The 13,848-nt window shown below is 36.5% G+C and overlaps 1 protein-coding gene across 1 annotated transcript in view; it reads left to right on the top strand.

The window, feature by feature from the left end:
- PLCZ1 (phospholipase C zeta 1) overlaps positions 1–13,848 on the top strand; it is a 45,520-nt gene that overhangs the window by 28,853 nt on the left and 2,819 nt on the right. Inside the window, exons 10-12 of the mRNA XM_049625155.1 lie at positions 3,240–3,356; positions 4,673–4,845; positions 11,036–11,168. Of these exons, the coding sequence (XP_049481112.1) occupies positions 3,240–3,356; positions 4,673–4,845; positions 11,036–11,168 (423 nt within the window). The remainder of the gene's footprint in view (positions 1–3,239; positions 3,357–4,672; positions 4,846–11,035; positions 11,169–13,848) is intronic.

Genomic DNA, 13,848 nt, shown 5'->3' with positions numbered 1-13,848 from the left:
CTGCAGTGGTGCCGCTGGTCTGCATGGCTTCTTTTTACTGTCTTCTGACTCGTAACCTGAGTTGGAGGATTCTGCTTGCTAGAGCCAAGATGCAAGGTCTTGGAAAGAGGATGGGAAGCAGATCTTACTTACCCTTTTGTTAGACTTGTATGGTTGGGGAATAACCTCAGCTAAAAAAGGGATGGACAGGGCCCCTGGGTGGCTCAGTAGGTGAAGCATCTGACTTCAGCTCAGCTCGTGAAACCATGGTTCGCGCACAGCATCAGGCTCTCTGCTGTTGGTTTGGAGCCTGCTTCGGACCTCTGTCCCTCTCTCTTTGCCCCTCTCCCTCTCACGCTTTCTCAAAAGTAAAAATTAAAAAAAAAAAAAAAGTAAAAAGGGATAAGCAATTAACTCAGCAGTGAGGTGACTCTCCAAATCCTTCTTAAAAAATACAATCTACCATCTTGTGTAGGAACACCATGACAGGAATATCAGCACCTGCAACTGACTCAAAAAAGCTGTTGGCTATTTGGAAATACAGATTCTGATATATTTCTTGGTTAACCTCTTTGGGCTGGCCACCAGTGCCCAAAGTGTTTTGAGGTATACTTCAGCTCATCTCTTCAAACTGTCTCTAGGTATCTTAGGTCCTTTTGTTTACTTGTTTTTTAACTGTAGATTGTGTCTGAAATAAATTCAGTAGGGCTGAACCACAGTTAACAGAATAGAATAGACTTGAATAGAGTAGAAGAGATGCAATATAAGTAAGTGGGAAACATAATGAAACAATTATATGTGTATATTGTGTGTTGGGTGTCATATAAAATATATTTCTTCCTGTGAGTATTGTTAACAGGGTTTAAATTTGAATGACCTACTTTGCTAGCCTCTATTCTTTCAAACTATTGGATGGTTTTTGTTGTTCAAGGGAACAAGACCTCAGCGCACAGCAAAAGTAGTTCTAATTCTCTCACTCTCATTGTGTTAGCCACCTGCTCAAACTTTGATAAGGACTGGGAAGTTCTGAGTCGAGTCATAAAGTTTAGCATCACCGTCTCTTCGGAAAGAGTATAGAGCGTTTTTCTTCCACCAAAATCCAGTAATAAATAATTAATGCTGGGGCGAAGGTATGCTCCAAGAATGTCCATCATTATTAAAAACTTAAATGTCACTAAATTTATAATGCAGAAAAATCAGAAACAACTTTTCATATGAGTGGAGACATTTTAATCATTTAAAAATAATGTAGTAGGTGAATATTACTGAAATGGAATTATTTATTTTTCATACTATTTTTAAGTAAAAAATGGAAGTTTATAAAAGGGAACAAATAATATGATTAAATAAAAAATAAGAATATACATATGACAATAGAGTGAAAAGATATATACTAAGAAGTTACCTGGTTTTTAATTGAGTGATGAGATTGTATATAGTTTTATTTTTTTTCTTATTTGATTTTCTCATTTATCTAAAATGAACATAAATTGCATGTATAATAACATAGTATGTTTAATTTTTAAAACTCAATTTCGGAAGTAACAAGATGATATTATGTTAAGGGTCTTTAGTGGTCATTTCATCTTTATCACTTTGTAGATAGGCAAAATTAAGATCCAGAAGAGTATGGATTTTACCAAAAGATAAACATCTTGTTTAGGGCTGGATAAGGGATCATGATAGTTGGACATACATGATGTATTTATACATGAGTAGCTTAAAATAAACTTTCTCTCAAGGAGTGTGTAACTTCTAAAATTGAGAGCTGATGAAGTTAATTATTATTAACTTCAGTAATTATAATTTTTAACTTGACAATGATTCTATTCTAGTTTGACTATCAAAGGTAGTGGGCCATAGGCAATAAGCATTTCTCCTAATCCTGGTCACCATATTAGCAGGAGTAGTTGTGGGAACAGGATCTGCTTAATGAAAGAATAAAAGCCTTGGAGAAACACGAAACTGTGCTAAAAAATTCAAAGATGTCCAATGGTAAAGGGCATAAATTAGTTCTGAATCTCAAGTGATTTAAATAGAATATATACATATATATAAGCTTATAAAAATATGTAAGTAGAAACATAAATAGAGAGAAACAAATGGACTGTGTGTGGTATGTGTGTGTGTTTGTGCATACGTGTGCGTGAACTCTAAGTATAGACCTTATCTCAGTAAGGAAAACATTTGAAATAATCAGAACTATACCTGACGCTGTGGAGTACTCAACCCTATATATGCTATGTTTTGTCCTGTACATATATTTCTATGATAAAGTTGAGTTTATAAGGAGGCACAGAGATTAACAACAATAACTAACAATGAAATAGAATAACTATAACATACTATGATAAAAGTTATGTGAATGGGGTCTCTCTCAAAATACCTTATTGTACTGTACTCACCCTTCTTCTTGTGATGATGTGAGATAGTAATATGCCCACGTGATGAGATGAGATGAGACGAGGTGGATGATGCAGGTGTTGTGATGCAGTGTTAGGGTACTAGTGACTGTCTGGTGATTTGTCAGAAGTAGGATGATCTGCCTTGGACCTTGGTTGACTGTGGGTAACTGAGACTATGGAAAGCAAAACCACAAATAAGGGAGGACTGCTGTATTGGGAGGTAGCAGGTTCTCTTTCAGTGGAGACATGCAAACAGACATTGAAGGAATTTGAGGGAAGATGCTGTGGTGGTTAGGGTTGGCAGCTGAATTGAATAACTTTAAGGTCCCTTTCAATGCTGAGAATCTGTTGACTATTCAGCTGGGTTAATTTGGATGGCATTATATCTCTTTATGTGACTTACATGTGATTCTGCCCTAATGTGAAAACCAATGTAAAAAAAAGACAAAATGAAGAAAGATACAAGTTTGTTTTAAAAAATGGATGCATTTTATTTGGTATATGTGCTGTCGAAGCGAGCACTGGATGCATTTTATTTGGGATTTTTATATATTCTTACATCAAAGAAATTAATTTGGATGTGAAAAAATGAAATATATTATTTAATAATTTTTTTCTCAAGTGAATGCTTAGTATACATAAAATTGTCGAGTAAAAATTATTAGTTTCTCAATAAGAGTGAATTGCAGCGTCAAAGACCTGGATTTATTTTGATTTCCATGAATTGCAAATATTTTTGCCTAAACAATACATATCAGAAGTACTGAAACAATTCTAGGATTCTATAACATAGAGAGGCATAGCCGTTTATTTAGTTTATCTGAAATCTCTCATGATGTTCTTATATTTTTTTAGCCCACGAGTTTGTTCTTCACACCAGGAGGTTCATTACCAGAATTTATCCCAAAGCAACAAGAACAGACTCCTCTAATTTTAATCCTCAAGAATTTTGGAATATAGGTTGTCAAATGGGTATGTTACACTGAGTTTTGGCAAAAAGAAGATAATAAATTCATTTTATGAATTAATGAACGACTTATGAAAAGAACTTCCCAAGTAGATTTTTTGACCCTGGGTGTTTTGGGGTCAGGCAATAATGATGAATCATTGGTTTCAAGAGCTGAAGTTATTCCTAAATGGGTCAGAGAGGGTAAATCTAAGTGAGAATTAGGCACATGGAAGTTAAATTCATGAAGAGTTAGCATGGGAGAGGTAGGAAGAGAAAAAAGAAATAAAAATGGATGTCAGAGGACAGTGAATATCAAGTTCTTTGCTTGAAAGATTTGCTAAGGGCTTCTTTAAATCAAGTGACTTCTACCTTTTATACTTTACACCAGTTCTACATTCACAGTACTGAAAAGTGAATGAGATTGCATAGCTTTGTTATTTGTCTTTACCAGACTTTCCTTATTCCAAATTGATTAGCTGTTATCACACAGGCTCTAACCAGTCAGAAGGTACCAGGTGTAAAGCCCTCTGCTCCTGGATTGCAGCAAGGCTCATAGGTTTGTGGACAGAGGGGAAGAGTGGGGTTAGGATTGGTGGGTGAGGGGATGTTAGGGAGAGAGAGGATGGTATTACCAGCCTATATGGATGTATTTTTATTTTTATTTTTATTTTCTTATTACTTTTTTTTATTGTTTATTTATTTCTGAGAGAGATAGACAGAGTGAGAGCTGGGGAAGGGCAGAGAGAGAGGGAGACAGAATCCGAAGCGGGCTCCAGGCTCTGAGCTATCAGTACAGAGCCCAATGTGGGGCTCAAACCCACAAACTGTGAGATCATGACCTGAGCCGAAGTCAGACGCATAACCAACTGAGCCACCTAGGTGCCCTGGATGTATTTTTATATTTTAACAGCAATTATTGCTCTGCCTGTTTTTCCCTTTCTCTTTAAGTGATAACAGTATCCCTTTGGACCTGAAAGTTTATAAAATATTTGGTGTCTTTTCTTCTGGCACCTAGTGTGCCTATTTTCTCTATTCTTGTATTTCCTGAATGTCATCTGATCTGTACATTGCTATTCTATAATTTATATTGTATGCCAGCTTGATTTTTAAATCAAAGTTATAATTTAAAAATTAAACTTTGAAACTCACCTTTGTAAATTAATATACACATGGCAGGAAGAAATGCTTAAAAATCAGGAATTATTCTGGCTAACGATGCTTGCTCTTAAAATGTTTAGAGATCTAAAATCCATGATTAGGTTTCAGTATATCTTTTAACTGTGTTTATTTAATTGTACCCTCTAATTCCTGACAATATCAAAATACTTTTTGCTCACAGTGGCCTTAAATTTCCAGACACCTGGTCTGCCTATGGATCTTCAAAATGGGAAATTTTTGGATAATGGTGGTTCTGGATATATTTTGAAACCACACTTCCTAAGAGATATTAAAACACAGTTTAATCCGAATAAACCACCAAACCAGAGTGATCCAGTTACACTTACAATAAGGGTAAGATTAATAGCTTTTACTGTTTATGGTTATTGTATAAGCTGGAGAGTATGCATTAATATTTTGAGTTCTACTAATTTCCTTTAATGTCCTTTAAATTTCAGTTGATCTTTTTAGATATTAAAAAGGAGTGGTATTTCAGCACCATTCTGTATCTGAAAATCTTTCTGTTGACTTCTGGCATGAATGATTATCCTGCTTGTGAATAGAAATATTGACGCTGAAAGCTTCTCCTCGCCAAAGTTTTTTTATTCCATCGTCTTTAGGCATTTAATAATGTGATAGAGAAGTCTGAGTTCAGCCCACTAGTTACCCTGTGGATACGCTACTCTCTTCCTCCTTAACTTCACAGAATTTTACTAAAAGATTTTAGGAGCACCTTGCTTTTCATTAATCTCCAGATTTAGACTTCCACAGCTCAGAAGTTTTGCCCCTTGTCTCTGAATAGAGTTTGGTTAGTACTTAGAAGCCAAAAGTATGCATACGCTGTTCATGAGTATCTGCCTGCATGTGTACTAATTCCCGTCAACTCACTTTTTTTTTCTGCCTTTGATTTTCCTCCATATCTGATTTTATTCTTTACTGATTCTAATGTAGATGTGAATTTTTCTTCTGCATCATCGGTTTCTTCCCCTCTAATTTTTATTTACCTCACACTGCTTCCTTTTTATTTCTGTCTGTATCCTAGCGAGCACCCTTTCCCCCTGACTCCTGTCTTGTTATTTCATCTTTTGTTTTATTATATAGTCTGTGTCATTTTATTGGGAGTAAAAGTAGTTGTCTAACATTTATTGTTTCCATTAGTATAGACATTTTTGAAAACTTTCTTATTCTTCTATAACCAAAGTGCTATATTTATTTCCTTTTTTAAATGTCACTGAATCATCTGAAAAGCCCCTAGCTTTTTCTGTCCATTTAGGTATAAGCAATTCTATTTTAGATTGTATCTGCACCTGTGGTTTGCAACAAATTGGGTGGGTAGGGCTCTTCAGTTCCTGTCTTTAACTAGTTGCTCCTAGAACCATATGAATCATCTCAGGTTCTTTTTTTTTAAGTTTATTTTATTTATTTTGAGAGATAGTGCGCACACATGTGTGCTCAGTGGGGGAGGAGCAGAGAGAGAATCCCAACCAAGCTTGGTGCCGTCAGCACAGAGCCCAATGCAGGGATCGATCTCATGAACCATGAGATCATGACCTGAGCTGAAATCAAGAGTAGGACCCTTAATCAACTGAGCCACCTAGCGCTCCCCCCCACCCCATCAGGGTTTTTGTGTCTCCTGTTCTCACTCGGGAGTGTGTTGGCTGTGCTGGCTGATGAGAGCTTGCCTTCTCTGGTTCCCTGGCTGTCAGAGTGCAGGAAATGCTATCACCCAGAAGGCATGCCCCCATAAGTCTTCCTCCCTTGGCTCCTTCCTCTACGGTCCTGATGTCACGGGGCTTGGGGGACTATTTTCATCCACTTCAGGCTCTAGCCTTTTTGTCCCAGCTGAGAATGGAAACTTAAGAGATGTTGCCGTTTTCCAGAGATGGAGGTGGAAAGAGAGTATAGCAAAATTGAATGAGACAGAAATGATCCTGGCCACTGCAGCAGATAGTGGCAGCAAATATATATATACAGTAGCTATATATAGACTATATAGTAGTATAGTGCCAAAGTATGTAGTTGACTTTTTTCTTGGTTGTTAGGGATTCTGAGACTCTAAAGTAAGGGCATACGGTAGCTAGGTAGAAACTGCCTTCAGCACTGATGCAGCCCCAAATCAATTAGTTGGCACTCTTTCTAGGATCCAGCAAAATATTGTCCATTAAACTGCCTTTGCAAATATAACTTTGGCATTCTTTTTGTATTTTTTAATACAACAGTCTAAAGGTTAGTAAATTTTTCTTTTACTTTTTCGTTATGGTGTTAGCTGGAAAGTATACATTAATATTTTAACTTCCGTTGATTTCCTTTAATGCCTTTTAAATTTCTGTTGATCTCTTCAGCCTCAATAGGTGGGCGGTATTTCAATCTCTTTCTACATCTGAACCAAGGTCTCCCTGTTGCCTTTTTGCATGAATGAAAAAATGCAAAAGTCTGCATTGTTCTAAACACCTAGTCTAGTAATTGTCATTGCTGTTCCAGTGAGAAAAAGGGATGAATCAGCCGCTTTGTGATCTATTCCTCACAAATCTGCTTACTGTGCTGGGGCTTTCCTATCTCTTCCTACCTGTCTCCGTCTCAAATGATTCTTTCTTGTTCACATTTGTGGGCTCCTCTTCCTCTACCCAGCTCTGAAATATTTATATTGCTAAGGCTTTTTCTTAATCCTCATCTCAAACTATTCTCCTTGTGTCCTTTTATATACATTCATGGTTTCAACTGCCAACAATGCCCAAATCTAATCTGACTTCATTTCTGGAATAAAGGAATATTTTAAATACCTTAATTAGCATCCTTACCTGTTTAATCCCTGTTCTGTCAAACTTAAAAATATTAAAGGCTGAACACCCCTGCCCGGTCCAATCTTATTTTCTTTAAAGGTCAACGAACTTAGTCGAATTCATTGTGTCAATTAACTCAGCCTACAAAATTGGGAACCATTCCTCTCTTTCCACATCTTTATCAATTACTGTGTTCAATCCATCTCTAAATTTCACTGATCCTACTTCGAAATATCTTCCTTATCCAATCTCTTGGTCTGATGCCATATGCTACTTTTTTTTTTTTTTTAAAGAATTTGTTACCTGTCATCACATTTATTCGTTTGACCTTCTAAGGGGTTTTCACTTAGCCTGTCTCAGTCCTCCTGACCCATCTTCCACAAGTGGCCCAGAGAGATTGTACTCCGTACTAATCTCATCATGCCTACTTAATATTTCTTTATGCTTCCTGCTTGCTTTCTTAGTTGGGGCTTAGCCTAATTCTCCAGCCCCACTTCTCACCACTTCCAGTCTTGTAGCTTTTTCTGTAACCATATGGAAACCTTTTCTGTCCACATGCTACCTGCATGCATTGCTTATGCTTTTTCCTTTGGCTGGATTATTCTTCCAGCTTTCACCTGCCTGTTGCCTTCACACTTATTTTTCAAGATTTACAGGGTCACTTATTTTTGGAAGTTTTTTTCCTCCACTAAATTAGTTACGCTTCTTTTTGTAGTTTTGTTTTTCCATAACACCCTATACATGCATATACTAGCCATTGTATTATACAGGCATATGTCAGAGATATTGCAGGTTTCATTCTAGACAACCACAATAAAGTGAATATCACAATAAAGCAAGTCAAATGAATCTTTTGGTCTCCCAGAACATATGAAAGTTATGTTTCTACTATACTATAGTCTATTAAGTGTGCAGTAGTATTCTGTCTAAAAAAATGTACGTACCTTAATTAAAAATACTTTGTTGCTAACAAATGCTAACCATCATCTGAGCTTTCAGCAAGTCAAAATCTTTTTGCTGGTGGAGGGTCTTGCCTCAATGTTGATGGCTGTTGACTGATCAGGGTGGCAGTGGCTGGAGATTTGGGTAGTGTGGTACTGTTCCATCAGCTAAGTTGATATAATATTCTAAATCCTTTGTTGTCATTTCAACAATCATCACAGCATCTTCCCCGGGATGAAACTTATCTGTTCAAGTTTTATCATGAGATTGGAGTAATTCAATCACATCTTCAGGCTCCACTGCTGATTGTAATTCTCTTGCTGTCTCCACCACATCTGCAGTTGGAACACACACACATTTATTAGTTTGCTGATTTACATGGGCATGGTTTGTGGCACCCCCAAATAATTACCATAGTAATATCAAAGATCACCGAACACCAATCACTATAATAATATAATAATAATAAAAGGGTTTAAAAGTGAGAATTACCGAAATGTGACACAGAAGCATGAAGTGAGCAAATGCTGTTGGAAAACTGGTGCCAATAGACTTGCTCGATGCAGAATTGCCACAAGCCTTCAATTTGTAAAAAATGCAATATCTGCAAAATGGAATAAAATGAAGCTCAATAAAACAAGGTACCCCTGTAATTGTTTATTTACTTGTACTTGTCTTTCTCCCCCCCTTGTCTGAAGGCTCTGTAAGGATAAGGACTGTTTCGTGCAAGTCTTATCCCTAGTGCCTGACACAAAGTATATGTTCAATATATGCAAATTAATTGAATGAATGACTTCTTTTTCAAGTTAAGAATAGTAAAGAGAACATATGTGCTCTTTGATTGAGAAAGAGAAGATGGAAGATGGCTAGTATGCATGGATGTTTACAAATGCCACCTGTTTGCTTCTGAAGGTTCTCATGTAGCGACATAAGTGGCATGATGTAAAACAGGCACGATTAATGATTTTCCCAGGAAACTGCTGCCATAGTCATGTGGGTCTTTCTTGCTTGCTTTGATCATCGTAGAGAGCTTTGTGATTACAACTTGTGCAAATTGGGGAAGGCATGACTCAGGGTTCAAAAGGCATAGTTTTGCCATTTGCTTTATGTCCCCGATAAAGACATTTCAACATTTCTGGTTTAATCTTTGTCATCTCTCAAATTAAGAGTTTCAGATTAGGTCAACCCTTTTCGAATTTATAAAAACAATGCAACAATTTTCCAAGTTCAAAGTCTGATGCATAAGGCCAATAGATGAAAGCAGAGGTGTTCTTGTTGACCACTAAAGGTCTTCTGTTTGACATTTGTCTTCTGTGGTGGCCCCTGAAAGGGCTTCTGTGAATCAGAGTGTAAAAATTATTTGAATAATAGTTTCTAAATTCTCTGTCAGTTCTCATATTCAATTATTATTATTATTTTTAGTGAGATGATTTTTTTTTTTTTTGGTGTGATGTGCACTAAAAGCTGAACTTTTCCATATTGGCAAGGGTCTATTACCTGCAGAGGGGATATTCAGCTGGTAGGCTCTCGTGTCAGTGTGCTAGTTGTTTATGGCCAATGTTCTGTCTAGCTAACCTGGTGTCTAATTTATGCTGGTCGATCAATGCCCATTCCATACTAGTTGTTAAATATTTGCACAGTCACCCTGGTTTCCAGCTAATGTTTAAATTTGTGGATGTAGGAAAGGAAAAATTACACATTGGCACTTTTTCTGTTTCTTTTTTTTCTCTTCCTTCTTTCATTCCTTCTTTCATTCTTATTGAAACTTATTTATTTGTTCCTGTTTATTATAATCTTCAGAAATTAAAATTATGCCTCAATTTTTAGGTTAGTACATTTTACAAATGAATACACTTGAATAATTGTCTTTTGTTTGGACTTTGCTCCTTAAAGTAAGACAAAACTTAGCTTCAACAGTTAGTTTGACTAATAAAGGGTTAAATAAAACTATGATTAGTTTAAGTGTTCTGATACCCAGTTCTTAATATACATATGAAATCATTGATTTTGTCAGACTCAGGTTAGTTATGATAATATTGACAACAAGAGATAATATAAGATTTTGTGATAAATTATCCAAACATATAAATTATACTATCAAGAATGCTATCATAGGAAATTATGCAGTGTTTTTTCTTACATTTCAGAAGTAGTATTAATATTGTTTCTAATTTTTGGCTGTAGACAGACAATATGAATTTCAAAATAGTTCATGTTATCAGAGTAATTCAGGCTGGTTTACAGTAGACTGTGATTATAACAATACTTTTAAGCAATGGCTTTTAACAGCTATAACAAATACTTTATTTGATTTATTTTATTTTATTTTTTAACATCTATTGATTTTTTGAGAGAGAGAAAGAGCTCAAGCAGGAGTGGGGGAGAGAGAGAGGAGACAGAGGATCTGAAGCAGACTCTGTGCTGACAGCAGGGAGCCCGATATAGGGCTCAAACTCATGACCATGAGATCATGACCTGAGCCAAAATCAAGAGTCAGATGCTTAACCGACTGAGCCATCCAGGCACCCCCAAAACATATACTTTAAAAATAAAAATATACGTTGAACTATAAAACTCAGTGTGAATTCTACTATAATTATATAGTGAAATTAGAATAATGTAGACATATTCCTAGTATTTACCTACTGACGCTTGAGGATAAAAGGGTTAAAGTTTAAAATATACACTATATTCCACTCTTAATTTTTTTGTGGGAACTGAGAGTCTATAATCTTTTCTGAAATACATGTTTTATTTTCAAATTACATGACCGTACAGTTTGATATCCTGCTAAATTTCTGTGTTCAAATACTTTTGTGCAGCTCATCAGTGGTATCCAGTTACCTCCCAGTAACCATTCATCATCTAACAAAGCTGACGCATTAGTGATTCTAGAACTTTTTGGTGTTCCAAATGATCAAACAAAACAGCAGACTCGTGTCATTAAAAGAAATGGTGAGCTCCTAACATATTTTATTGAACTTCTACTGGATTTCTTGCTGGAAAGCTTATAATTTGTCTATTGATAGAGTTTTGATACATATTTATTAATCATAAGGCCAGGGCTTTGCATTAGGTTTAAGGTGACCAAAGTGTTATATACAGCAAAAACAATTGGATAATGATTCAATGTATTGTTCAGATATGTTTTCAGATTACAGATACAAAAATTTATCTGGTCCGAAAATTGCTGCTTTTTTTTTTAAGTTTATTTATTTATTTTGAGAGAGAGTGTGAGCAGGGTAGGAACAAAGAGAGGGAGAATCCCAGGCAAACTCCATGCTATCAGTGCAGAGCCCGATGTGGGGCTTGAACCCACAAAAAAATGAGATCATGACCTCAGCTGAAATCAAGAGTCAGATGCTTAACCGACTGAGCCACCCAGGCACCCGAAATTACTGCTTTTTTACACTTTGACCTCCTTTTTATGTACCATATTGCTGAATTCAAGAGGCATTTTGATGGCTGCAAAGCTGCTTAGCTTCTAGACTTTGTGTAAAATAAAGAATGTACGATTGTTCTGATACAGCATGTTACCCATTTTTACTTCACTGTTTGAATTATTTTAGATCAAAGGTCTGTGACTTCTGGCTCTGGCTAAAGATGCCATAGAAACCCACTCATACAATATTTGGATTCATAAGTCAGTCATTTTTGCCAGAAGGGAAATGTAGAAATGGAAGTGACTTGGGTAAGATTTTCAGTTCTGCAATCCTGTGATATTTTATGTAATACAGTACTGATGTTGTCACTTCTTGGTTGAGTTTGAAACCATTAAGGACATTACAGTGTAGATTCCTGGGATTGACCTTTAGTCTGGATCACCTTGGAGGAGACCTTGGAACTGATTCGTGAGTCTGTAATTTTCTTTGAGTGGGTATTCCCAAAGTATAGTGGGCTTCATTTCAGAGTCTGAAAGTACGTACCAGATTAAATGGCACTGACAGAAAAACAAAATGGCACTGACAGAAAAACAGGTGCAGTTTTAACACTTTTTTTTTTTGGGTGTGTCATCTCCAGTAATATCCACCATCTGCCCCCTGCACTGACACCCCAAATACTCTTCCAGTGTGGCCCCTCATGCAAAGGGCATGGAAAAAAGATGTGGGGAGTTTTGGTTACTTCATCATAGGTCGTCGATGGGAAGGGATATTGGTGATGACCTGCCGCCTTATTTGTCATTCCTCAGAGCTGAAGGCACATTATAATGGATTTGTCAAGAAATGGTAGCCGCTTATGTCAGGAAGCTTATAGTAACCTACCTCTTGTTCTCTTCATCCCCATACTTGAATCTTCATGGCAAGATACACAGAACATTTATTTATACAGCACACCCCTTATAGTGTGTTTCTAGCTCCCATTAGAATTTAGATTACGTCCTGGGTTTTATGGAAATATTCCTGTGAAATTAAATTTGGTGTATCTAACATTACTGAGCCTGTTTTATTGGAAGTCTGATGCTAAGTATCAAAAAACTTAAGATCTCTACTTATTAAAGGTATTATTATTTATGTATGTCCCAACTAACTCTATTTTAGATAGTTTTCAGTTCAGTATGGGACATGAGATACAATAAAACTATCACGATAGAGTCATTAGTGTTTTTTTTTTAAGTTTATTTCTTTATTTGAGATAGAACGAGAGCGTGCAGGGGAGGGGAAGAGGGAGAGAGAGAGCAGAGACAGAGAGAGAGAGAGAGAATGAATTCCAAGCCGGATCTGTCAGCCAGACACAGAGTTTGAACTCACGAACTGTGACATTATGACCTGAGTCAAACACTTGACCAGCAGAGCCCCCAGGTGCCCCAAGTCATTAGTGTATTAAGGAAAGTACAGAGAATTGTAGTGGAAGGGGCACATTTGGTGATGGTTTTGGAGAATGAATCGGATTTTTTTCCCAGAGATTGTGGATGAAAGCATTGTAGGCAAAAGGAATAATATGCACGCTAAAACCTGGAGAAGACTAGCTTCAAACACGCTAGGTGAAAGTACTGAAGTTTAAAATGGATGAAGTACAGGGTACTTAAGAGGGATTAGTATGAGATAAAATATAAAAGTTAGGTTGGGAATGGTCATGGAAAATCATGAGAGCCATGATGAGGTGTTAGGTACTTTCTTTTCTGTGTTGTATGTAGAAAATGAATAGAATTAAAACTCTTAAGCAGGGATATAACACTAATATAGTTGAGCTTTAAGGAGATTATTTCTACAGATTAGGTAGGAAGACGTGTATGTGGGGGAAATGAGGAATACAAAATAGAGTCAGGATATGATTTCATGGCTAGAGGATGGGGAATTCAGGCCAAAGAAGGCACAGGCATCAGAAAAGCAATGGAGGACTTATGTGAGGAAGACTAGCGGGAGTAAAAGTCTAGAAAGCTGGACAAAGGAGGATACTAAGGTGGCTTAGCTGCTAGAGTAATTGTGGTGTAATAAGAGACATGAGAGTGGAAGGAAAAAGATCATATTTGGGTAAGGTGTGGAAGCAATTCTTCAGTTTTGGTCATGCCAGAGAAAACTGTAACTATCAAATTTGGTATCCTGATTTACTTCCCTTCTTTCCTCCTTCCTTTTCTTTCTTTCTTTCTTTCTTTCTTTCTTTCTTTCTTTCTTTCTTTCTTTCTTTCTTTCTTTCT

Source organism: Panthera uncia, chromosome B4 (assembly GCF_023721935.1).
Source record: "Panthera uncia isolate 11264 chromosome B4, Puncia_PCG_1.0, whole genome shotgun sequence".
Taxonomy (NCBI): Eukaryota; Metazoa; Chordata; class Mammalia; order Carnivora; family Felidae; genus Panthera; species Panthera uncia.
This window is presented reverse-complemented; position numbering and strand designations above follow the sequence as displayed.